At 51.5% G+C, this 25,855-nt stretch overlaps 1 protein-coding gene across 1 annotated transcript in view; it reads left to right on the plus strand.

Annotated features, from left to right (window-relative positions):
* NUP210 (nucleoporin 210) overlaps positions 1-25,855 on the plus strand; it is a 104,422-nt gene that overhangs the window by 18,774 nt on the left and 59,793 nt on the right. Inside the window, exons 2-13 of the mRNA XM_032842836.1 lie at positions 751-887; positions 2,201-2,332; positions 5,961-6,057; positions 9,495-9,645; positions 11,575-11,707; positions 16,495-16,653; positions 17,236-17,304; positions 18,751-18,857; positions 19,901-20,041; positions 20,923-21,060; positions 22,045-22,200; positions 23,664-23,862. Of these exons, the coding sequence (XP_032698727.1) occupies positions 751-887; positions 2,201-2,332; positions 5,961-6,057; positions 9,495-9,645; positions 11,575-11,707; positions 16,495-16,653; positions 17,236-17,304; positions 18,751-18,857; positions 19,901-20,041; positions 20,923-21,060; positions 22,045-22,200; positions 23,664-23,862 (1,619 nt within the window). The remainder of the gene's footprint in view (positions 1-750; positions 888-2,200; positions 2,333-5,960; positions 6,058-9,494; positions 9,646-11,574; positions 11,708-16,494; positions 16,654-17,235; positions 17,305-18,750; positions 18,858-19,900; positions 20,042-20,922; positions 21,061-22,044; positions 22,201-23,663; positions 23,863-25,855) is intronic.

A 25,855-nucleotide genomic window follows, 5' to 3' on the forward strand; every position in this document is an offset into this window, starting at 1 on the left:
GAACCATAATGACACTCATTTAGCTCTAGGAAGTATCCGCTCTGCTCATACCCACTCATTCCCATCCTGCCTGGATCCCAAAACTGTCATCAGGCTGTGTCATAGGTGAGAAACCATGGCACTGGCCTTGGGTCACTCTCCCATCATGCTCTCCCTTCCTCCTGTTGTTGTCAAGCCCTGTCTCTCCATGGGAAGGCAGCTCATAGATTTTACTGGTCTGTTTGTGTGTGATGTGCCTTTCTCCCCAGCTTCACCTTAATGTCAGCTCCGGGCACACTGGACTTTACGGTTGTTTGCTATCTTTATAGTCAGTGATCTCCAGGTTTTATGGGACTTATTTGGTGGTGGTTAATGCTGGTGCCTGCTATGACACACGGTGGTTCCTCCTTACCAGACCCCAGACGCAGTTTTCCCACCAAGAGAGAATTCTTCCTAGTTCCACAGACTAGTCTTATAAGGCGACCATCTACTGAACATGGAGGTTTTTCCCCCGTGTTTGGTCTCCTGGTTCATTTGCTCGGTGGGCACGTGTGCATGGAGGTCCCATGCACCCAGGTGGTCATGCTCCTATGAGAGGGGCCTCTGCCAGGCCCTTCTCCCTGGGTAGGAAGATCCTGGACACTGCCCACCTTGATTCTGTGTTTCAGTCTGGGATGGAGCCTGGGATGGGGAACTGCAGCTTTGGCTTCAGGCCCCAGCTGTGCCTTCTGGGGTAACTCCAGAGAGTAAATTCTGACCTTTTTGCCCCAGGTCATCGACCCGGCCGGAGGTGGCCAGTATAGAGCCACTGGGTGCCGACGAAGCCCAGTGCTCCCAGAAGGCCGTGGTGCAGGCCCGCCTGTCCCAGCCTGCCCGCCTGACCAGCATCATCTTCGCCGAGGACATCAGTAAGAGCTTTGAGTGCCCTGTGGGAATCCCTGGGGTGGGGGGGATAAGAGACGGGAGGTGGCACCCCCATCACCTTCCCTGCACCTGCGCCCCCACTGAGACCTCAGCCCCACAGCCCTCTTCTCTCTCTTATTGGGTCAGAAGATGCCCAGGCAGGACCCACCCTGGCCCCTCCCGTCAGCGCTATGTCCTGTTTTCCCTCTGTGGAGTCTGCCTTTCATTTCTAAATAATTACTTGTTAACCAAATAACTCTCAATGGGTCTTGAGTCAAAATGAAAAAAAGTTGTTGCAGTTCTTTTACTGCCCATGTTTAGTTTAACCTGTTATGGTTGTAAACTGCTTGGAAGACAATTAATGACATTTTCTGGCATGCTTTCTGCCATTTAACATGATGCGAAGTTTTCATTTTTATAGGGTTATTTTTAATGGCTCAACACCATTCCTCACAGGGGCTTGTCCTATAAGGATCCCCTGCTGTTGGACATTTAGACTGTTTTTGGTGTCTGTGGGGTGTTATATAGAAAAGTAAATATATTTGTCCAGGGGACAACTTAGGGTTCTTTGGAGCTATTTGCTACCAAGGATAGGTTCCCAGTTTTACATATGAGTTGAAAGATTCTGATGTGGTGCTTTCTAACGAGGTACTGTGAATGGGGCACAGGTGGTTTCTACGGTGCCTAGAGAGTGGGCAGGATGTTTTTGTGTCACCTGCTGTTATTTTTACACTGGAGAATTCCCTGGGTAACGCCATTTATGTATTGCACTTAAGGAGCTAGTAAAAAAGGCTTATGTGCTCGCTTACACAACCCTTTCATTCTGTAGTACAGTTGATGGTCTCGTATAAAAACCAGTGTAAGCAGACGAACTCCGGGTGCAGTTCCTAATTGGAGCATAGGGACAAGCATTCCAAACTGCATTATCTTCGTTGGTGCTAACTCATCGTAATGTACCCTGGGCTTTTAACTTAGTGGTCACACCCCAAACAAAACCAGATTTTCTCCAAGGAGTTTTCTCGTGTGCAGCTGTAAATGCTGGTGCTCATGTTGCTGAAGAACAAGAGAGGCCATGAAAATGCCTCTGAGCACTTACTTTGCACGGGTCTGTGCTGACTTCCGGAAGGCCCATGTGTTGGTCAGCGGCTTGGATGCTGAGAGTCAATGTGGTTCTCCCAGCTCCACATTGTGGTGGTGGCTCTGTAGGGTGCTGACATCCTTGCCAAAGTGAGAGAGCATCTGACCCAGGAGACCCTGGAGGTGGAGTGGCAGTCAGGGCGCCACCTTTTGTGCCAACCCCTCCATTCCCATCCCCCAGCCACGGGCCAGGTCCTCCGCTGTGATGCCATCGTCGACCTCATCCACGGCATTCAGATCGTCTCCACGACCCGCGAGCTGTACCTGGAGGACTCCCCCCTGGAGCTGAAGGTCCAAGCTCTGGACTCTGAAGGTGAGGACAGGTCCCCAGCAGTTTGCTCGCTGTCCCCTCACGTCCTGCCCTGCTGTTCCCCTGGGGAGGGCGGTTCCAGCCAATGGCAGAGCTGGTGCTGGGGAGACGCTGATGAGGTCAGGACCACCGAGTGGCTCTCAGACCCTTGAGGGGCTGACACTCCTTGGCCTCTGTGGCAGGGCCTGTGAGATGAGATATTTGGCAGTTCCTAGAGGCTGATTCTATGCCCAGGACATTCCTGGGTAAAGCATGTCTTCAGGAAGCTGACCTCCGGTGTCTTGGCAGTAGTAGGAAGCTGGGAGATGCTCCCTGGATGCGCTGGAAACGGTGGGAGTGTCCTTCTTGCCCAGCTTTGAGGGCTGGGGTTAGCTTCCTGGTCCGGATTGCAGGGTGCACCTGGGCATGTGTGTGCGTGCACTGGGTCGCCTCCCTGTGCTGGCCCGAGTGCCGTCATTCACTTTACTTCACCAGAGTCCAACATTGGATTGTTCTGGGGTTCTGAGGAGATCTGTCTTTGGACTGTCTTGGGTGCAGCCTGACCTCTTGGGAAGCTGAGCAAAGGGAAACTTGTAGGTTAAGATCCCCATTGGAGAAAGTGACTCAGGCAACAGATGTCTTTCAGAGGAGGGATCTCCCAAAACGTAAGCCCAGTCTTTGGCTCACCTTGCCTTTGAAACCTTCCCTGGCCACTCCAGCTCCCTCTGCTCAAAAATAAAATTCTCTAGATTAGAACTGCCCAACTTAGGGTAGTATCTGCACTGGGGGGTGGAGAGTTATTTGTGGTAGGGGTTGTCTCGTGCTATGTAGGATGCTTAGTAACATCTCTGGCCTTCACCCACAAGAAGTAGTAGAATTCCCCAAGTTTGTTATTTAAAGATTTTATTTGTTTGTTAGAGAAACAGAGAGAGAGAGCACAAGTAGGTAGAACAGAAGGCAGAGAGGGAGAAGCAGGCTCCCCACTGAGCAGGGAACCCGATGTGGGGCTCAATCCCAGAACCCTGGGATCACGACCTGAGCCAAAGGCAGACGCTTAACCCACTGAGCCACCCATGCACCCCAGAACTCAAGTTTTGATGACCAGAAGTATCTCCAGCCATTGCCAAGTGTGCCTGGAGGACAAAGTCATGGTTCTAGAGCATCAATCAGGTCCCTTCTTCCTGTCCATTCATTTATCAGATAAGCTGCCTCACTTCTCTGATCTGTTCTCTGGTCTGTGAAACTAAGATAGTGGTGCTTACGTGGTGCTTGCAAGGATTCAGTAAGAAGCATGTACAGGGCCTCGTGCTGGGCAACACAGAGCGGGTCTCAGTGAGCCTGGTGGCGTCTGAGCAGTTCCACCTGCTGGCCATCCTGCCAGGTGCTGGGAAGGAAGGGCTGCCTTCTGCCCCAGTAGCTCAGGCTGTAGGGGGGACCACATGCATTTCAGTAGGTGCTGCTTGTCATCAAATCAGATGTAAGGCGACCTGGGGCACGTTGGAAATTGGGTGTGGGGAACAGAAGTTAGGATGGTCTCTTAGGGACATGCTGTTTGACCAAGTCATGAAGAGTGTGGTGTTTGCCCACCTTGGAAGGCCATTTTCTTCTGGAGAAGATGAAACTCGCAGTAGGGTGGCGGGTGGTGGGGGTGAATGCAGAAGGTAAAGGACCTTGCATTGCCCACATGGGGTTTGCACTTGGTCTTCAAGTGAGGGAGCTGGGGGAGGGGTTTGCGCAGTGAGATGATAGGAGCTCCCCACGGGGATGACTCATTGATCTTGGGAATAAATGACCACACTTGACGCCACGCCAGGGCCAGGCACTCCTCTGAGCACTTTGCATGTTCTAACTTCATTTCACAGTCAATGATGAGACTGAGGCACAGAGGGTGAACACAAACACATGTGTGCAGGGAGAAGTCATATAGTTAGTATGTAACACAACCAGAGTCTGAGCTCTGGCCTGGTCCCTGCGTCCACTCTCTTGGCCTAGGCTCAGCAGACCTTTCCAGTGAAGGGCTAGAGAGAGTAAATGTTTTAGACTTTACTGGCCATGCCGTCTCTGCTATAACTACTTGGCGCCCCCCACTGTTGCTCTGAAGCAGCCCTAAAGGTTGCATAGTGGCTGTGTTCTAATAAAACTTTATTGACCACATGCTCTTGACTACTCTGTTTTATTTCCTGTCTTAAGTTACTTGAAAAAAAAAAAAAAAGATTTGTATACCATGACATTCATCCATTTAAAGTGTACGGTTCGGTGGTTTTTAATATATTCACGAAGTGGTACAGCCATCACACTAGCTGATTTTAGAACATTTGCGTCAGTACAGAAAAGAAACCAAGTACTCTTGAGCAGTGACTTCCCATTCTTTCCTCTCTCCGGCCCCTGGCAACCACTACTTTTGGTGTATACAGATTTGTCTACTGGGGACATTTTCTATAAGTAGAATCGTACAATGGTACAGTCTTGAGTCTGACTTCTTTCACTTGGCATAATGTTTCCAAGGTTCATTCACGTTGTGCCGAGTATTTCCTTCCTTTGTATGGCCGAATGACATCCCATTGTGTGGAGAGAGCACATTTGTTTATCCAGTCATTTGTTGATGGGCATTTAGGTTGCTTCTACCTTTTGGCTGTTGTGAATAATGCTGCTGTGAATATTCATGTACAGGTCTTTTTGTGGACATGGTTTTCATTTCTCTTGTGCGTCTGCAGGGGTGGAATTGCTGGGTCACAGCATAACTCTGTGTTGGCCTAAAAGTACTGGCAAAGACAGCAGCCCAGTTTTCTGGAGCTTTTGCTAAGCAATGTTTTTTTGGCTTCTGAGATCCCACAGGTGGGGTGGGGCAGGACCTGGGGCCCATCTGGCACTAAGTGCCTTACACTTTGCATTGTAGAAGGAGCTTTTCCAGATCCCAGATGCTCTTATCTGGGTTGCCAGGCAGGGAATGCAGATGAGGACTATTGCGGGGGGCAGGGGGGCAATAGGGCATGGCGGGGAGTGTGGCAAATCCAAGACCATGATCCCTTCTAGCAAGGCTGAGCCAGCCACTGGTCTGCAGAGGGACGTTGGCCCAGGAAGCCGACTCTGTAGACTTTCCAAGAGAACTTGGGAGCTGAATTTATTTGGCGCATTTCTTCATTCGAGATGATGGGACATAACTCAACAATGTAAAAACAGTGTTGCCTAGGTAAAAGCAAAGCCACAGCTCCTAGGAGACGGGGCCTCAGAGCCACTGGTTGCCATCTCCCACCCCACTGCAGGGTGTTGATTGATGCCCAACCAGACCTTGTACTCACACTAGAGTGTTAGGACCCACTCTGAGTCCTATCTCCAAAATCATTACTGGGCCCAGTTGGGCTCACATGTCCTGACATCCCAGACTGCAAGCTGACTGCAGAGCTAAGTCTGGCTTGGGTGGCTTGCCATCTCCTCCACGCTGGGACCCTGGGAGTCCTAGCATCCAGGGGAGAGATGAGCTGTCGCCCTTCATCCCCTGACCCTTGAGGCCTCAGTTTCCTTTTCCTGAAATGAGGGCATAACACCTGCTTTGCAGAGGGGTGGTCCTGAGTGCATTTTCCCCTTCCCCTCGCCCCAGGGAGTTAACTCTGAGCCTTTCTGCTCCCCCCATCCCCCCCATCTATTCCTGCAGGGAACACTTTCAGCACCCTGGCTGGGCTGGTCTTTGACTGGACGATCGTGAAAGACACGGAGGCTGATGGGTTCTCGGACTCCCACAATGCTCTGCGGTAAGAGGTGCCTCACCTTTGCAGGAAAAGTGGGAAGGAGGTGTCAGTTGGCTCCAGGCAGGGTGGAGGGCTTTGAGCAGCGTCATCACCATCAGCAAGGAACCCAGGGTCATCAGGATGCTGGCCGGCATCCCCCATGACTGAGCAAGGACGAGCATTTCGGCTCCACAACTGTGTGGGAACCTTGCTGCTTCTGCTGCCCGCTGGGGTGCGCTCTGGGTGTGGGAAATTGTGGAGGAGGCTGGCATGCCCAGCTGTGGAAGAGAAGACTTGCCCCAGATAATGGAAGCTGTCACATGGTACAGGGAAGGGTTACATATTGCCTCAGAGAGCAGCCCTTCGCTGGGGGTGAGTTAAAGGGGAGACAGGTTGTGGCTGGGAAGACATTTCCAGCCCTCACAGGAGCAAGAGGCTGTGTTCCCCGGCACTGCGGGATACAGATGGGCTTGTTATGTGCTCTGTACCACCATTTTTGCCATTTTTCAGACAAAGAAACAAAGATTTAAGCCACTGGTCAAGTTGGTAAGTGGCAGAGCTAGAATTGGATTCACATCTATATAAATCTTCACTGTCCAATATGGTAGCCACCAACCCTGGCTATTTAAATTTAAATGAGGTAAAATGAAAACTCCAGTTCCTTGGATGTACTGGCTGTGTCTCACGTGCTTGTTTGCTGTGTGGCTAGTGGTTATGACACGTTGCACAGAGAAGATGGGAGCAGAAGGCCCTGTTGGCAGGTCCTGGTGTAGACCCAAGGACTGGGCTTATATCCCTTGCTACCCTGCAGTGCCTCAGGCCTTATCGAATCAAGTTTTAAAGTCTCTTTTAAGGGAAGAAGATCTAATTTTTTAAAATATCCTCTTATAGTCTTTATAAAATTTTAATTTCAGTATAGTTAGCATACAATGTTATGTTAGTTTCAGAGGTATAATATGTGAGTCAGCACTTCCATAAATCACCCAGTGCTCATAAAAGTGCCCCCCTTAATTCCCATCCCCTATGTCATCCATCACCCCACTCACCTCCCCTCTGCTAACCACAAGTTCTCTATAATTAAGACTCTCTTTCTTGGGTTGTCTCTCTCTCTCTCTCTTTTCTTTTTCCTTTGCTTGTTTATTTTGTTTCTGAAATTCCACTTGTGAGTGAAATCATATGGTATTTGTCTTCCTCTGACTGATTTATTTCACTTAACATACTCTCTAGTTGCGGAGGAAGACTTAACTTAAAAAAGAAATTCTTTTAAAGATCTTGTTTATTTATTTGACAGAGCACAGGCGGAGGGGAGCAGCAGGCAGAGGGAGAGGGACAGGCAGGCTCCCCGCTGAGCAGGGAGCCCAATGCAGGACTCGATCCCAGGACCCTGAGATCATGACCTGAGCCAAAGGCAGATGCTCAACTGACTGAGCCACCCAGGTGCCCCTTTAAAACTTTGTAGCTATTTTCAGCTTACAGAAAAGTTGCAAGTATAGTACAAAAAGTGGTGTCCCTGAACCATCTGAGAGTCAACTTGATGTTCCTAATTATTTTAATGTGCCTTTGCTACCATGGAGACATTTTCCAGCTTACGTGCAACATCATCAAAATGAGGAGATGAACACTGATGCCTACAGTCATCAGACCTCATTCAAGTCTTGCCAGTCTATCCTAGTTATATCGTTCATAGGAAGCACAAAACCCAGCCAGAGTCGCCTGCTGTCTGTCGTCCTATCTTTCTCAGCCTAAGATAGTTCTTTGGTCTTTCTTTCTTTTGGGACCAAGATGCTTGTGAAGATTACAGTTCAGTTGTTTTGTAGAATGTCCCTCATTTGGGGATTATCTGATATTCCCTTCTGATTAGATGCAGAGCTTTGCATCTTTGGCAGGAAGATCACAGAGGTGAGCTTCTGTATTCTCCTGATTGTATCTTATCACGGTTTGGTGGGTCTATCACAGACGACATTCATGGTCACCACTTGGGGTAGATGGTGCCTGCTCAGGTGCCCCACTGTAAAGTCACTGTCCTGTCCCTTTGCAATTAGTAAGTATTTTGTGGGGAGTTAAGAATCTGGTCTTCCGTTTACACCTTTCCAAGTCCAGCTCCAGGCTTTAGGGAACATCTTGGCTTAGCCCATGCCTATTCCCATGGCAGACATCACTATGCCCTGATACTGTGCAAGGCGGGTTGCTTTTTTGGGTCAGAGGTCTTTGGGGGCGGGGGGGAATGGGGCCCTCAACCTTCGTCTTCTGCATGAGCTCTGGAATTTCTGGTGTCTCACGAAGCCAGGAACATGGGCTGGACAGTCAAAGGGACTCAGATTCCCAACCTGGCCTGGTCACTTCCTGCCTATTGCCTCAGTCAAGGAGTGCAGCCCGTCTGGGCATCGGCGTCCCCATCTGTCGGAGGGAGGGGAGTATTGTGGCTAATTCTGAGGGAGGCTGTGTGGGTCCACATGGTATTCAGAGCCCCGCCCTGGGCCTGACACCTGCTAGACATTCAGAGAATGCTGGTTCCCTGCCCCAGTCTGAGCTAGCAGGTGCGTTTCCTACCATGACAGCCCCCTAAGCGTCCATGCACTCTGTACATGAGCTGAATGTCAACTGAAATCAAAAGCACTAAGGCAGGTTGCAACCAGAGTGCCCTGGGTTTTCATTAAAATCAGCATGTGACACCCAGTCAAACCAGGCAGGAAAATCAGTCACAGCACACTACCACAGCCCGCAGATCTTGGGGAGAATGGAAGCATGTCCAGCGCACTGCTCTTGTTCAAGTGGAAAGGTGCGCTCACCTGTAAATCACAGGCTTCGAGAGAGAGACCGCGTGGAAAGGGTCCCTCAAGCCAGCCCTGCTTCTTGCCTACACGGTGGGGTCTCCGCATCCCAACTTCTCTCCCAGTGTGGGGCTTCTCCCCACAGCCCAATGCCTGATCGTGGGGCGATAGGATGGGTGTGATACCCTCTTCCTGACACTGGAGGAAGGGTCATTGAACATCATTTCCCAGTGGCAGGAGCTGGCCCAGAGGGGTGGGTAGAACATCACAGGGGGCCCTGGGAGCCTGGTGGACACTGCTGGCCCCACCCTGGCTGGGTCTGTGCTGCTGGGCCTGCTTCCTAGTTTCCATGGGCCTCACCTGTCACACCTGTGAGCGTGAAGCATTTTGTCCAAGCAGGTGGTCCTCATGTATCAGGGTTTACCATCATCGCATGTGGATTTTGATAAAAAGCACAGTGCCAGGCTTCTTGCGGACAAAGGCCTGTATGGGGCCCAGGAATCTGCACTGTTCACCAGGAGGTGGGCAGTTCTGATGTAGGAAGTTCTGGGGACAAATTTCTATGCGGCGCCAAGCAGGGCACCGCCACTCACTTAAGGGTCTGGCCCCTCCCAGGAGGTGCCAGCAACTGGTGAATCTGTTAGGGTCCTTGCTTTTGCACTCAGGTGTGATGACATCTTCCTTCTCCAGAATCCTCACGTTCTTGGAGTCCACGTACATCCCTCCTTCCTATATCTCTGAGATGGAGAAGGTGGCCAAGCAGGGGGACACCGTCCTCGTGTCTGGGATGAAGACGGGGAGCTCCAAGCTTAAGGCACGCATCCAGGAGGCCGTCTACAAGGTGGGCCCCTGGGGTCGAGGGGCACTGGGCTCCTTGAGGTGGCTCATGCCTATGAGCACATTTAGGCATGGTACCATGAAAGTTTCACTCTTCATGAACTGGGAACTTCAGGGTGTGATTCTGTGTTTCTGTTCGTTGGGTTTGGTTTTTGGAGGAAGGGTTCCACAGCTTTTGAGGGAGGTAGTTGGAAGACCAGAGGGCACCATCTCCAGAGTCACAAAGTAGATGGTCCATGGTCTGTTTCGAGGCAGGTCAGGGAAGGGAATGCCCATTAACCCACTGATGTTCAGCAGCCCCCCTGCACTGGTCCCTTTGGAGGGATGCAGCCAAGCCTTTGGAGCTCTGGAAAAACTGGGGGCTTCCAGGTGTCCTCCATGCCATCCCTTCCTAGGTCCCACTCTGAGCCCTGGGACTGGTAGTCCCATCTGTGGAGAGCTAAGTCTCCTTCCTTCCCCTCCCCTTCCCCCAGTTACCCTGGCCTCACTAGCACCTGCTCTGGCACCATCTGGAAGAGGGGTATAGGACAGCAGGAAGGAGAGGTCCTGGTTCTTTCCTTGTTCTCATGGGCACATGTCTGCCCTGCCTCCATTGAACTACAACCCTGAGACCTTCCTTTCATTTGCCTGGTTCCTGGACCTCACACAGGGAGGGTGTAGTACTCCATCCACCACTGACTTTCTAAAGTGACAGATGAGAGAACGCCTCCTGATGCCCTCTTTCGTAGTTTAGCCTGTAGGCCAGGGGTCGTGGGGGGTTTTAAAAGCACAGGACATGCCACATTACAGGGGCTCATCCCGTAGCACCCTGCAGATCGTGTTTGGAGACCATTTGCCTCTTATTATTCGGGGCCTGAGCCCAGCCTACCCCGCCCCTGAGCTGGAATTCCCTCTTATCCTGCCTGGTGCCTGTAGGAGGCTTCCCTGCTTGCCACACTAGAAAGCACTCACCAGAGCAGAGCCTGGCCCAAGGGCTGCTTTTGTCTCTTTGGATGAGTCAAAGATACTATGTAACTTCCTATTAAGTGAGGAAACCTGTAAGATGTTACACCTGGGGCCCAGGAGACCCCCAAGAATTTGGGAACAGGCGCAGAACTGGTCAGTATCCATGGGGTGCTGATCGAAGCCCTCTCCACCTGAGACAATGTATTGGCATTTCTGTGGATGAGAATCATTTTCTTTGCCAAGTTTTCTCCAACTTGACGAGTTGCCAGTAGATCAAAGGCAAGGGAAGGCGCGGGCCCCCAGAGACTCCGGTGATCCAAGGGGTGTGCTGGGTTCGACATTGGTGATCGTTCTCCCATTTCAAGTCTTTCATGCCATTTCCCGATGAGGAGGTCACGGCGTGGTGGGGGTGGGGTGGAGAGACATGTGTTGCTCCCCCTTTTCAGGTTTGCCCTTGGCTCCCCAAGCTCCCTGATCTTTGGGCTTTCGTGGGTGGAGCCCCTGAGCCCCTGGTGCCCACAGTATCCATGATCTCACTCCTTACTTTTCTTTCTGTGTAACTATGATGACTGCACATTGAGCTATAGTGTACATTAATGTAAAGTGATGTGCTCAGCACGGTCCAGCAGTAGCCACTGGACATGGGCCTCATGAACACACAGGGGCTTTGAGGGGTCTGAAGGTGTGGGGCTCTGAGCATTGCCTTGTTTCTTTACACTAACTTCCCTATCCCCACATATACATCCTGAGAAGTTTTAGACTCTCTTTCTCCTGCCCACACTGCTCCCTGTTCCCCACCCGCACCTCACTTCTTCTTCTTTTTTTAATGAGTAGGCTCTGTGCTGGGTGCAGGGGGACCAGCGCCGGGCCCAAACTCACGACCCTGAGATCGAGACCTGAGCTGAGGTCAAGAGTCGGAGGCTTAACTGACTGCACCCGCTGAGCCCCCCTCCCCCCACCTCACCCTTTCTACCCTCTTTCTTCCAAGCACGTGCGCCCTGCGGAGGTCAGGCTGCTCATTCTGGAGAACATCCTTCTGAACCCGGCTTACGACGTCTACCTGATGGTGGGGACCTCCATTCGCTACAAGGTGCAGAAGATCAGGCAAGGAAAGATCACAGGTGGGTCACTGACTCAACGTGGTCGCCATGGCGGAGGTTACCCTTTCTATCGTTGTGGTAAAACGCCCATAACAGAATTACCATTTTCACCATTCTTAAGTGTGCGGTTTGGTGGCACACTCACATTATCATGTCACCATCCCCTCCAGCCCTCTTTGGAACTTTCTCATCTTCCCAGAATTGAGACTCCCGTTTCCATTAAACACTAGCTCCACATTCGTCCTCCCCCAGCCTTTGGCAGCGGCCATCTTTCTTGCTGTCTCTGTGACATTGACTTCTCTGGGGACCCGAAATAAGATGAATCCTACTGTATTCGTCCTTTTGTCACTGGCTTTATCTCATTTAGCCATAATGCCCTCAGGGCTCATCCACATTGTAGCATGTGTTAGAATTTCCTTCCTTTTTAAGGCTGACTAACACTCCAGCATATGTGTATTGATATTTGTTGAATGCTTATCTATTCATCTGTTGAGGGGCGCTTGGGTTGTTTCTGCGTCTCGGCTATTGTGAATAGTTTTACTAGGAGCATGGGTGTGCAAATACTCTTTTCAGGACACGGTTTTCGGTCCTTTTGGGTGTATATCCATCCCTTTGTTTGGAGAGCATCAGAAGCTGTGAGCGTCACATGGGAATGGGTTTGCCTTTGGTCTGCTGCTAACTGCCGGCCAATCTTGGCCGGCTTCTGCCCACCCTTTGGGGCTCAGTTTCTCCTTCAGATACCTTGAGGCCTTTCTGCTTATGCTTTGAGGGCAAAGTTAATTAGTGGATATGGATTTGTTCTGGTAATTCTAGAACGCTGTGGACCTGGGATGCATTTTATATGGTGAGAGTTCTTAATGCAGCACCCATCCTCCTAAGAATTATTACTATTATTATCGTTTTTAAAAAAGTTTATCCATGTCTCATGGCCAGAGCCCAGGAGGTCAAGAGTGCCACCCACCTGTCCGAGGGCTTTGACATGTGTTGAGGCAGATGTCTCCCCCAGGTTGGAGGGTCACTCTGTCTGTGATGTAAGGTCTTGTGTAAGAAGCACATAGATGCTCCAGTATCCAAGGAACTTGGGTTTTTTTCCATAGAGGAGGTCCTGAAAGACCCTTCCTCGCCTGGGAGCAGTGGATCTGGGAAGCAGTTATAGTGTGAGAGAGCACTGTTCCCCTCAGACTGTGGAAGCTGGGACTAGGCTCCTTCTGGGTAAGAAGCAGGGCAGGGGCTCGTGGCCAGAGATCTGAGAGCTGGGCCCCAACCGGGGAGGGCAGTCAGCACGGTTAAGGGTGGGTAATTTAATAAAGAAGTCTTAAGAGCCCACCCTGAATTAGCTCAGGTGTCACAATCCAGAGGAACAGCACATCTCAGGGGACCCAGAGAATTTGTGGGCTGGGTCACTGATCTACCATAGATCTCAAAGGGCCAGAACACACAAAAGATAGCCTGGGGTAGGAATTAGGAATGTTGTTGCCTCCCTTTCATCAATGGAGAAACGGGATCGAAACTTCCTCCAAAAATAAACACACCTGTGTGACTGATGGTTCTGGTTGACTCAGGTCTAGAGCGGCTTCCACAAGGAAGCCTCGAGACCCGAACCATCAAGGTCCACAGTGACCTAATCATACAAATGGAAATTCTGCTCATTTGTTTTAGATGGATTGGGCTTGGGTGTTTTGTTTTGTTTCGGTTTGTTTTGTTTTTTAATTGAAGTACAAGTCACATCACTGTCATTTTGAACGAGTTGACTGGACAGGGAAGTGAGGACTGATGACGGGACAGGGGTGTGAATTGCTGCTGTCGCTGTCTCGCATAGCACCCTGCATTGGCTTGGAGAATCCTAGGTTAGAGGCCAGTTACCTGGACTTAAGAACATGCAGATCCTTATAACCCCAATTAATTCTTTCTCTTTTTGTTTTTAGTTTTCCTTCCTTAAAAATTTATTTTTTCCTCTTTTCTTCCATGTCTTTATTTCCCTTCTGTCTGCCTCCCTTTGTTGGGTGGCTTGCTTTCTTGCAAGCCCGTTTATTGAGCACCTACGCAGTGCCGTGGTCTGCTGGCTGCTGCAAATGTCGCCCGGGTTCCTGCCTTCCTGGAACGCACAGCCCAGCAGCCACTCTGATGGTTATTCTGCAAACATCTTACAAGTGGGGGCAGGGGAGGGAGGAGAGGGGCTCTTGGAGCTCCTAACCAGGGGGATGTGTGTTGCTTTCAGAGCAGTGTTTCCAGCGGGTGGGCAGGGGGAGACGCTGGTCCCTCCCCTCAGTTCTTAATGGTGTTGGTGTTTGTGCTGCTTGAAGACATGATTGGCACAGTAACCAAATTACCGGACAGAACAAAATGCGGGAAGGCCATGCTGACTGAGGGAATTGTTGTCTGAAAGAACTTGGGTGGAATGGTGGAAGGGACAGAGACAGAAGTGCACTGAGGCTGGAAGAGTCACCTGCCGAGGCTGGTGTCAGTGACCCAGGTGTCAAAGGGACTTGGAGCCCAGCACCCCCTTGAGCCGTGGCTGCCTAGAACTAGCTCACATGGACTGTGTGAGCAGGGGCTGGAGCCAGAGGCAGGGGAGTCCCATCCTCCTGGACTCAGATCCTTTCCAGGAGCTCCATGGTCATCCCTGGAGCCTACCCTGGGGGAGGTGGCAGGGGATGAAAAGCATGTCTGGAGGGTCGGCCAAGATCAGGAGGGTCACAGAGCCTGGTCTCCTAGAAGCATGTGGGCCTCCTGGTTTACAGAAGGGCAGCCCTGGGGATGGCCCTTTACCCCCTGCAGATGATAGATGGGCTGGTCCAGTGCCCCAAGAACAGCCTTCCTATTTATACAGATAGACAGTGACCCTGAGCATCTGCAAAGCCTTCTGCATTCAGTGCTTTTCATAGTAGCGAGCTCTGCATTCTGAGAGGTTTTCCAGGAGTCACGCCCCTTATTTTCATTGTTTTAGGATTTTGTAATTACGTTGTCATGCAAGATCTTTTGAGAATCAGTATGTTCGTTTCTCAAAATGGCCTCTTTGTTTGGAGAAGTTTAAATAAGGGAGGAAGCTAGCACTTCGTAAAACAGCATAAAGGAATACTGCTTGATTGAGCAACGGCATTATTTTCTTACGGTGTGGATCCTTGATGCCCTGCTGCTGTATTCTGAACATATAATCCTCAAGAATCTCAGCCCAGTTTGGCTGGGCTTCCCCCGGGTAGAGAACAAGGAGATGGGCTGTGTGTATGCTAGAGGATTCTCCATTCTAGCATGTGCTAGAATCACCCAGAGGGCCTGCGCAAGCTCAGTGCTTCGGGCCCACCCCCAGAATTTGTTTCAGCAGCTCTGGGGTAAGGCCAGTCATTGGCAGCTAGTAGGTGACATTGGTGGTCCAGGAGGGTCCATACTTTGAGAACCCTCTGCTCTAGGGCAAATTCTTGGGGATTTATCAGAACAACACAGAAGACACCCTAAGACAGGAGATGGACCAGTTGCTTCCCTTTTAGAGTTCACTTCAGAATTCTTGGAAGTCTAAGGATGCTGTAGCTGAAATTCCTCCTGGCCCTTGTCCCCAATGCCTGCAGGCCCTGAGCTGGGACCCAGGGAGAAATGGTGACCAGGGGTACAATCTGTGGCTCTCCCTCCCTCCTCTCCCTAGCTGGAGGGCCGGATGTGGCCACGCCTACAGTGTCCTGAGCAGGTTGCTTGGTAGGAAAGTTGAGGGACAGGACTGGGAGGGGTCAAGTAAAAGTGTTCCTGTGCTCTTTGGTTTTTTAGTTTTTTGGTTTTCTTGTTTTTTTTTTTGTCTTTCTGGGTTTTTTTTTTTTTGTTTTTTAATGTTCAGTTAGCCACTGTATAGTACGTCATTAGTTTTTTGTTGTAGTGTTCAGTGATTCATCCTGCTGTCTTTGGTTTGAATCCCAGCTCCGCCACTCCCCCGCTGGAGGACCCTGTGGGATTCTTGCCTCGATTTCCACAGCACCACCATCTTGAAGGTGTGGACATCAGCAGTACCCGCGCCAGGGGTTGTTGTGGGATAAAATGTGGTGATAGGCCCCTAAAGCAGCAGGCACAGTCCGGCCACATCTTGTTTTTGTGGTCAGCAGTAGCCATTTATAAGAGCGTTCTTGGTTACTACCCACAGGATGTGGAAGACGGACGCCAAAGTGGCAGGTTTTGTAGGGTCCCTCATTTCCTAGGGAAATCGTTTTTCACCCTGGCCCAGATTGAGTGAGTTCTCTTCTACAACATGACACTGAGCTGGGAAACCTTGATGGATGGTCAGGACGGTGACGGAGAACATTCTTTGCACATCCTAGACTGAGCTCCCCAAACCTGGTGGGAAACCATGGACTGGTGCCTTTTTGGAAACCCCCCACTCCCAGAGGCCTCATGGCTCCAGTGAGCCCCACCCTAGGCCCCTCTGTGCAGCAGCAGAATTCACTTAACTCATGGATTCTGCAGGCAGCCTACAATTGCTGTCAGAAGTTATGCTTAATTAGGAAAAAAAATAGCAGTTTATGACAGTCACTAAAAAACTGATTGCTTCTGAAAATTCATGGAGAGTGTCAGTTTTGTCCACGGGCACGGAGAATACTGTTAAATTTTAAAGCGTCGAGAAAATTTTAACACTGTGTGTTAACTATGCTGGAATAAAAAAAAAAGTGTTGAAGAAACTAAGCAAAAAAAAAAAAAAGAAAGAAAAATCAAACATTCGTACTGATGGTCGGGTCCAGGGATTTGGGGTGGGGCAGAGGTACTGGTTCGTAACGTTCCCTGTCTTTGCTCTTGTCTCTCCCACTTGGTTCTTTCTGCTTCTGGGCGGCCAGAGCTGTCAATGCCTTCCGAGCAGTATGAGCTCCAGCTTCAGAACAGCATCACGAGCCCCGAGGGAGCCACAGGCCAGCCTGTGGCCATCTTGGACCAGGATACGTCGACAGTCACCGCTGTGCAACTGGGACAGAGCAGCCTGGTCCTGAGCCACAGGAATATCCTTTCTCTAGCCCGGCTGCAAGTCCATATGTGTGTCCTGCACAGGAGATTGGCCTGTTTAGGAGTCATTTTTCTCCCCGAAAGCTTGGCTTGGCTAAAAATAACCCTGTTTTCCCTCAAGGTCTGAAAAATCAGAAAGAACCAAAATAGCAACACGGCTGTGTGGTATCGCTCACCTCCGTGGGTGACTCACTGGAGAGGCTCCGGGCCAGGAGGTGGTGGCAGGAGCAGAGCCTCGCTCCTTGCCTCCGGAACCTTCCCTGGCACGGACAGCCCCATCCCAGGGGCCTGGCCAAGGCTGTTTGCACACCAGCGTGTAGGTTGTCCCTGTCCTAGCCTTGTCGGGGTAGTCTCCAGTGTCCCTTGCAAGAGACCCTCCCCTGCTTGTGTGGGAAGTGTGCGGGGGGCCTCTGATTCTGGAACATGGCTTTGTTCTACTTGGCCTCAGGCAAGAGGGTTTTCATCCGCTCTCCCATGCACGTGTTGTCTCCGTGGTAATCAGGCTGCCCTAGCCTTGCTGAATCCTGCCACCTGCTCTGTTTGCCTTCGTGTGTTTTGTTCCTTAAGTAAGAATTCAGGTATCCGCATGCAGGGTGCTTCCAGGTTACCCAACAGCACCATCTACGTGGTTGAACCCGGATACCTGGGTGAGTCTGGTCATCATGGGTCCTCACGGATGCTATTGACAGGAGTTAAAAAAATAAATAAATAAAGGCAACAGCAGTTGCCCAGAAAATGCTTCACCCTAGCCAGCTCTGCCAGCTTTTTTGCCAGGGCTGCTCCCCAGTCCTTCTTGCATTGATGCATAGAAACAAGCAGAGGGTAGGCCAAGGTCAAGGTAGGTGGGTAGCTCCAGAAGGAGAGAAGTGTTTGGGTAGAGTCCAGAGGGTTTTGTCTCCTCCTGCTTCCTATACCAGGGCTCTATCCAGACCTGACCATGGCTGTGGACATCTAGAGGTTGGGGATCCCAGTGATCAGCTTAGTGACAAAGGAGTCCCTCAAGCACGGAGACATTTGGTAAAAGTCTCAGTGGGGAAGAAGGGGAGGCATTTGACCAAGAGAGGAAGGGAGGAGTCTGCGGTCATGGAGGACCTGTGGGGGCAGAGCCCGGTCCCAGAGCTGGTGTAACTGTTGAGTGCTTGAGAGATGTCTGGGACACATGTGTAGCCCAGGTCATAGAGATGATGCTCCCTTCGAGTTTCCTCCCTGTTGACGTACCTGTTGGGTGTACTGAATGGGTTCAGGCAAGAGAATATGCGGCAAACCCCTGGGTCCTCCTGTTAGCCATCACACGAGCTTGCTGACTGGTGCAGGCCTGACCTGACAATGGTGAAACACCAGGCAGGGTAACCCTGTGGGTCCTAGGAGCTTCATTCATTCAGAAAGGCGTCATTCAGATGTAGACTCACTGTGGATTCAGAGGGTAGACCTACTGTGGATTCAGATGTAGACCTACTGTGGATTCAGATATAGACTCACTGTGGACTTGGAGAACAGACTCACCATGGGTTCAGAGTGCAGACCTATGGATTCAGATATAGACTTGCTGAGGATTCAGAGGGTAGACCTACTGTGGATTCAGATGTGGACTCACTATGGATTCAGAGGTAGACCTACTGTGGATTCAGAGGGTAGACTTACTATGGATTCAGGTGTAGACCTACTGTGGATTCAGATGTAGATGCACTGTGGATACAGAGGTAGACCTACTGTGGATTCAGAGCACAGACCTACTATGGATTCAGACGTAGACTCACTGTGGATTTAGAGTAGACCTACTGTGGATTCAGAGTGCAGACCTACTGTGGATTCGGTTCATAACAATTACGATGGATTCAGAGTCTAGCCTTCAGTGGACAGTGGGATATGCTCAGGTGGTGCTGGGGTAGCTGAGGGCTCAGCCCAGCATCTGCATCCCCAGGGCTGCTGGTGGGCATTAGGTCTCCCCATGATTAGCAGCTGTTCTTTCTCCTTGGAGGCGTGCAGGTGAATAGTTTGTGGGGTCCTACAGGTGTGCCTGCTACCATCTTCTTCCTCAGTGGCATGCCCCTGTGGCCCAAGTGGTCAGGCTTTGTTGCCTGCCTGTTTTGTAGGGTTCACAGTCCATCCTGGTGACAGGTGGGTGTTGGAGACCGGCCGCCTGTATGAAGTCACCATCGAAGTTCTTGACAAGTCCGGCAACAAGGTCTACCTGTCAGACGTGAGTGCCTGCCTTGGGTCCCAGCGGGGTGTCAGTGCGGGATGTGTCTGTTGAAGTGGTCCCCCAAAGCTGCAGGGCCCCCATATAGGCAAGCTGAGTTCAGTGATTGCTGATGGTGCTGCTGGGTTCATGGGGGACAGCACCGTGACATCCCTGGTGCCTCTCTGGACTTTGTGAACCTGCGAATCTCTGTCCCCCCAGCCCTACCCCTGCAGGGCCCAAGTGGGGAGAGAAGGCTGCAGGCTCAAGAAGGTTCAAGAAGGCAGGGATGGGAAGTAGCATCTGCCAGTTGCCTTCCTGCTCCCTTGTCATTAGCCTGAGACTTCATGGTGCTGAGAATCTGTCTCTGCCTGCTCTGTGGAAGATCAGGGAACAGTTCCTGACCTTTCCCTGCGGGGCCAGGAATACTTGTAAATGTCTAATACCCGTAACTGTGACCTAGGCCCAGCTTAGCTTTCTGGCTCTAGAAAGGAATGGCAGACATAGAGGGACAGGAATCTCAGCAGGTTTTGGTCCTTCGTGAGAAGTTCCCAGTATCATCAGCTAGAACGTCTGCGACCTTCCTAGGGGCCTCTGGGGTTTTAGAAGAAGGAAGCAATGTTCCCTCTTGGGCAGCTTTGCAGGTCATTGCTTTCCTCGTGTTATTTTACATAGACTGTCGATCAACATTTTGGGGGGAAGAAAGCTCTAATGGATATTGGTGACCTTTTTGGTGTTTGCTGGTTTCCTCTTTGGAACCTCAAGGTCTGAGAAAGCTTGACAATAGTAGGCTTTGGGCTCCCCTGAGCACCACATGGGTAATCACAGCAGGGCCATATGGGAAGAGGGTAGTGGCCTAGGAGGGGGCTCAAAGGCCAGAGGGGACAGAGCCCAGTTCTACGTCTAGTCCAGCTGCTCTGCTGGTTTTGGAGACCTCTGGGCCTCAGGGGGCCCCGTGGCCCGGTCTGGCTGCTCTCTGTGGGTCACATTACTCCTTTCCTGCGTTCTGACTTCCAGACACACTCCCAGAAACCCCTCTTTCACTCATCCTGCCTCCCTTCCAGAATATTCGCATTGAAACCGCGCTGCCTCCTGAGTTCTTTGAGGTGCTCACTTCTTCCCAGAATGGGTCATACCATCACATCAGGGCAACAAAGAGGGGCCAGACGGCCATCGAGGCAGCCCTCACCTCCGTGGTAGACCAGGCAAGTCGGCACCTCCCTCCCTCTGTCCCCTGCGCCCTCCCAGGCTGGACATGCCCTGGTGGAGCAGGGTGCCCAAAGTTCAGCCTGGTGAGCCACTCTTGTGGGTACCGTGGGGGTTGCCTCTCATCCAGGCTCATGGGGGCGTGTCTGGTGGCAGGGCTTTGGGCTCTCCCTGTCCCCCATGTCCACACGGGGTACCCCTCTTCCTTTGCCTTTTGCCAGCGTCTGTCAAGGTAAGTCTGCCCTCCTGGGATTGGGGTGGAAACCCTGTTAGGGAAACGGAGTTGGGCCCGTGTGTCTAACTGTACCGTTTCCAGGAGCCATGAGCACCCTCTGGCTATTTTAGCTCTTGGATCCTTTAAAGTCTTCATTTTCCCCCTTCATTTAAAAGGCAGTCTCTTCTAGACGTGAGCAGTTTTTTATTGATTGGAACATTAGCATGGGTATTCTTAACTTCCTACCCTGCACAAAACCTGTCCTGGCCCCTTAACAGGCAGCAGAAAAGAACGGCCTGCAGGCCAGACCGCAATTCCTATCAGTCTGTCACTGCAGCTCCAGGGGCTTTGGGCAAAGTTGCTGCAGTGCCCCATGCCTCAGTTTCCCCATCTGTCAAGCGGGAGTAACCACAGCATCCCAGGTAGGGTGCCAAGAAGGTGAAGTCAAGCAGCATGTACTTGGTGGCTGTTCCAGAGCCCTGGGAAGCTGTCTCCATGGAGACAGAGAAGGCTGCAGGGTATCTAGCATCTTCCTTCCTGCTCCCAGACCATCAGGGAATCTCTTTGTGACCTGATCTCCAGGGAGGGGCGGGGGTCTGCTTGACTGGGAAAACCTCTGATGACCTGGTTGTCATGGTGACCTGCGGCACCCTCACCTCTCTGTAGGACGGAGGGGTCCACACATTACGGGTGCCTGTGTGGAACCAGCAGGAGGTAGAAATTCACGTCCCCATCACCCTCTATCCGAGCATCTTGACGTTTCCGTGGCAACCAAAGACAGGCGCCTATCAGTACACAATAAAGGTAACCATGATTCCCCACATCTGGGTGCATTCCTTTGGGTGTTTCCGTGGGATTGGAGCTTTTCACCCATCCTCTTTCTTTTACTATTACCTTCTAGTGGTTGGAGAGAATTTAAAATCGGGGAATTTTATGCTTCTTGTATTTTCTGGGGTTTCTATCACAGCATTGTATTTTGGTAATCAGAAAAAAAAACCCTGAAAAACAGAAAAGAAAGCATAATAAAGAAAACCTGGAATACAGATTTAACTTCCACCTGTATTTTTTGTTGTTGCTGTAAAAAAAAAAAAAAAAGAAGAAGAAGATTATTTTCTATAGGTAGTGTAACTGTCCCCGGAGAAAAATGTGAAATTCCAGGGAAAAACATCTCTAACTCTGTCACCTGTCATGTGTTCTCAGTCTCTGATGTTCATGTGCCCGCCTGGCCCTCACTGGCAGGGACTGACTCCCTTGGGGGCTTAAGTCTCTATCAGTGGCCAGTAGAGTGCCCATCAGTCCCCGCTGCCTCCCTGGCAGTGAGGACTATCACTGGGATCTGCTGCCTGTTCACACAGGTGTCTCCCCTTCCTGGCCTCTCTTGGGCTCCGGGGTGGTGGCCCCTGACCTGGGAAGCCACTGGACTGTCTCTGCTCCATGGTGGACGACCAGGAGTGGCAGGGGTATGTGCCAGGAGGGAGTGTTGGGTCTGGTCAGGGAAGTAGCTTCTAGCACCTGACTGTGGCCCAGGGTTCTCCCACTCCAGTCTGTAGGTGCTCCCTGATCTGGGGCCACTGTCACAGGTGATGGTGGTTGTCAGCCACAAGACCCCCAGAGTATGAGGAGGAGAAACGAGGCAAGGCAGAGAGAGTGAGGTAGGGAGATGGTCTCCAGCCAGATATCAGCTGATGCCAGGGTTTTCCATGGGGTGGGAGGCTGCTGACCATCTGAGTCAGAGAGTGAGACAGAAAGACCAGGCAGGTGGACTGATCTGATGGTTCTTCTCTGCAGGCCCATGGTGGGAGTGGGAACTTCAGCTGGTCTTCGTCAAGCTATGTGGTTGCCACTGTCACTGTCAAGGGTGTGATGACCACAGGCAGTGACACCGGACTCAGTGTGATCCAGGCTCATGATGTGCAGAACCCGCTTCATTTCGGGGAGATGAAGGTGAGACCTCAGGGGCCCGGACCTGAGGATGGCGGTCTCTAGCTACCTCCTCATATCCAGTCCTCGGTCTTGTACTTGGTGTTGGTGGCGGGCAGGGGGAGGGACGTGACATTCCCCACCAGCCAGGGGATGGGACACAGAAGGGCCAGGGTCAGCATAGGTGGAATTTCTGGAAAGGAGATCAGAGAACACAGAAGACCTGAGATACTCAAAGGAGTCATTCTAGAAAACTCCTCAGACCTGAGAGGTCTGAATCTCCAAATCACAAGGGCCACTGAGTGTTGGTAAATTCACAATGAGAGGGAGGCGCCAGACTCCAGGACACCCGGCTCTGACTCATTTCCTCTCCCTGTACTGGGGCCCTACACCTGGCTCTTCATCACAAGTGATGTTGGACCAACTCACTTAGCATAAGGCCTTGGGTGGGAGTGGTCACCGGCCACTGAGCCTCTGCCAGCCCCACCTCGGCCTCCTGACTTCTTGACCCTAACCTCAACCTGCCGTTGTTACTTCGTTGAGAGCAAAAGTCAAAGCTCCATATGTGATGTGTCCAGTCCCAGCCTGCCCTTTTATTATTTGGAACATGGATGGACAGATGATTCTAGTCTTTTTATTTGGATCCGCGTAGACAGACAGACAGACACACACACACACACACACACACACATACACACACACCATCTAAAGATTGATCTCGTTCTCGCATACAAAGTGTTGTAACTGAGACCCTTTAGCTACAGCATAATTGTGGAATATGGGATAAACTATGACCAGCTTGCTCCTTTCCCCCACCCCAAGCTTCCTTATGTCAGCACAGGTGCCACCTTTCACCCAGTTGTTCAACCAGAAGTCTGAGGACAGTTCCTTGAGAGACAGTGTGTGTCATGGTTAGAGCCTGGTTCTGGGGCCAGGCTGCCCAGGCCAGACTCCATGGTGGGTGGACAAGTCCCTTAACCTCCCATGCCAGTGTCTTCATCAAATAGAGATTATTAATAGAATCTTCTTAAGAAACAGGCTGAGGGGATTGAACTTAGCAACATTTTTAAAATAGAACTTGGACTATGGAAAGTTTTGTTTCATCGAAGTATTAGCTGTGGGCAAGGACGCCTCTCGCCCTGTACTGTGACCTTCTTTATATTCCTCTAGTAAGCCGAGCTGCTGCTTGGCTCAGGATCTTTGCACATTACTGTCTCTTCTTCCTACGTCTTTCCCCCACGCTTCTGTCTGGCCACCTCTGACATGCCCCTAAGGTCTGAGCTCCCGTGTCACCGTCTCAGAGGGGCCTTCCCGGACAGCTCTGTCCCTGAACTCACTCCAGTCCCAGCACCCATGTCCTCCAAAGCTCAGTCTTCTCACTGACGCGTCCTTGGTGCCCAGAGCCTGGCAGCTCTTAGTAAATACTGGTGCGGGTCCTTCCTCTCACATGGAGCCTGCTGACCTCCGTCTGCACCCCTGCCCTCCAGGTATATGTGATCGAGCCCAGCAGCATGGAGTTCGCCCCGTGCCAGGTGGAGGCCCGTGTGGGCCAGACCTTGGAGCTGCCCCTGAGGATCAATGGCCTTATTCCTGGCGGGGCCAACGAGGTGGTCACCCTGAGTGACTGCTCCCATTTTGACTTGGTGATTGAGGTGGAGAACCAGGGCGTGTTCCAGCCACTTCCAGGTAAACCAGCACTGGTGAGTGGGTGGGCGCCAGACGGGGATCAGGCCAGACCGCCGAAGTTCTCAACATGGGCTGCCCCAGATTCCTAAAGGGAGGGCTTGAGGGTTACAGCATCAGGAATGGCATCCGTCTGCAATGGTCTGGTCTAGCTCTTGCCCACGTGTGACCTGCTCTGTCATTGGGCTTTCAGAACCTCGGGTTCCACGTCTCTAAAATGGGTATCATCCTAAGTAGAATCCTCGTGCCTGTTACAGTGTCTAGATGGTAGGAGGAGCTCAGAATACATGGTCCATAGGGATTTTGGCTGGTGACAGAGTCCTGACACCTTGGTGGCATGCAGGGTCCGACCCCCTGAATAGTCGAAGCTGTGCACATTGCTCTTTCCTCTTGGTCATACCAGGCAGGGTTTCAGTGGTGATATAGGTGGTGATGGTGGCCACGGAAGTTAGTTTAAGGGACGTCAACCCTACCAGGTGCAGTGAGCACTCGGTGTATGTGACTCATCAGACTTCCTGGGGGTAGGGGAGGGGGACTGTGGTTGGGCCACGTGTCATGGGAAGAGACTGGGGCTGCCTGGCTGCCCAAGATCACACAAGGGCACAGGTGGGATGGGATAGAGACTGGTGTGAGTCTGACACTAACCCTGAAGTCTTTTGTCCCCTAAGAAATGGCGCCTTGCAGGGGAGCCGGCCAGGGGCACTGGGTCGGGGTGGGCGGGGGGAGGTTCTGTGGACAGAGAAAACCAAGGACTGATAATTCACTGAGGGAAGAGGAAGGTTTGGGCAGGGGTTAGAAGTCACAGGTGGGCAGGGTCTTTGGGGTCCCAGAGGTGGGCACGTCTGTGGGGCACAGGCGCATACCATGGCCCTGGGATGGGAACCTGTGGAATCATGAATCACGAAGGGCTTGGACTTCAGGGTCTAGGCAGTGGGGAGCCACTGTTGGTGGTTGAGCACAGGAGTGACCACTCGATCCCAACAGGTTTAAGAAGCTCAGTTGGCAGAGGTATTTGTAGGATTGCCTGCAGTGCCTGGGCGGCTTCACATGCCCCTGCTGTAGTTGAGGTTACTCGTGGAGACCTGTGAACCTGAAGCTATGCCAAGGAAGGGGGCAGTGTCTCTGAAAGGTCACTAAGCAAACCACGTTCACATCCTTCCTTGGATGATGCCGCGGTACCCTCTCTGACCATCCATGGAGGAACAGCTTTTTGAAAATTTAAGTGTCCTTAGTGAGGCAACCATTTAGAATGGAGGAAGACCTCAGCATGAGGGAGAGAGAAGCTGGCTGATGGCTCCCCCTGTAGCACCCCTGATATGTGTCTGGGAGGAGAGTCTTCAGGCTGTGGCTCCAGGCACTAGGTCAGTGCCCAGGAGGTCCTGGGAATGAAGGATAGGGTTGGGAGCTCTACAGCTATGGGCCTGAGCATCCTTCTTCCATAAATTGGCTGCGTGGTGGTAGACAAGTTGCCCAACTTCTCTGAGCCTTGACTTTTCCATGTATAAAACAGGGATACTAGCTCCTCACTTGCTGTGAGGGTTACAAATGAACATCCCTCAGCCCAGTGCAGAAGGTTTTTCAAGGAGTTTGGTTCTAAATACCACAGCCAAGACCAAAATCCTGTAGCATCAAAATTTCCCTTACGAAGCCCCTGAAATGTCTCAGTGTAGAGCTGATTTGGCTTTGGAAAGCCTGTGTGTAGGATCCAGGGTTTTATGAGAACTATGTATATTACCACCTGAGCCTCGTCAGGGCAGAGGGATGTTGGCATTGTGGAAATCTGTGGGACTGGAGACCAGGTGGGGCCAGCAGATCGGGTGACATCTGTCTGGGGCACAGGAGACTCATGGTACAGATGCTTCAGGACAGAGGGGGAAGCCCCCTGTTAGGTTTCCTTCTCTGTCTCAGCCTCTATCCCAGGCAAGATTGCTCAGGTTGAGAGGACAAGCGATGGGACTCAGGTCCTGGTTCTCAGGAAGGGGTGGCCCCAGGCTCC

Source organism: Lontra canadensis, unplaced genomic scaffold (assembly GCF_010015895.1).
Source record: "Lontra canadensis isolate GAN:19392208 unplaced genomic scaffold, GSC_riverotter_1.0 scaffold133, whole genome shotgun sequence".
NCBI classification, from domain to species: Eukaryota; Metazoa; Chordata; class Mammalia; order Carnivora; family Mustelidae; genus Lontra; species Lontra canadensis.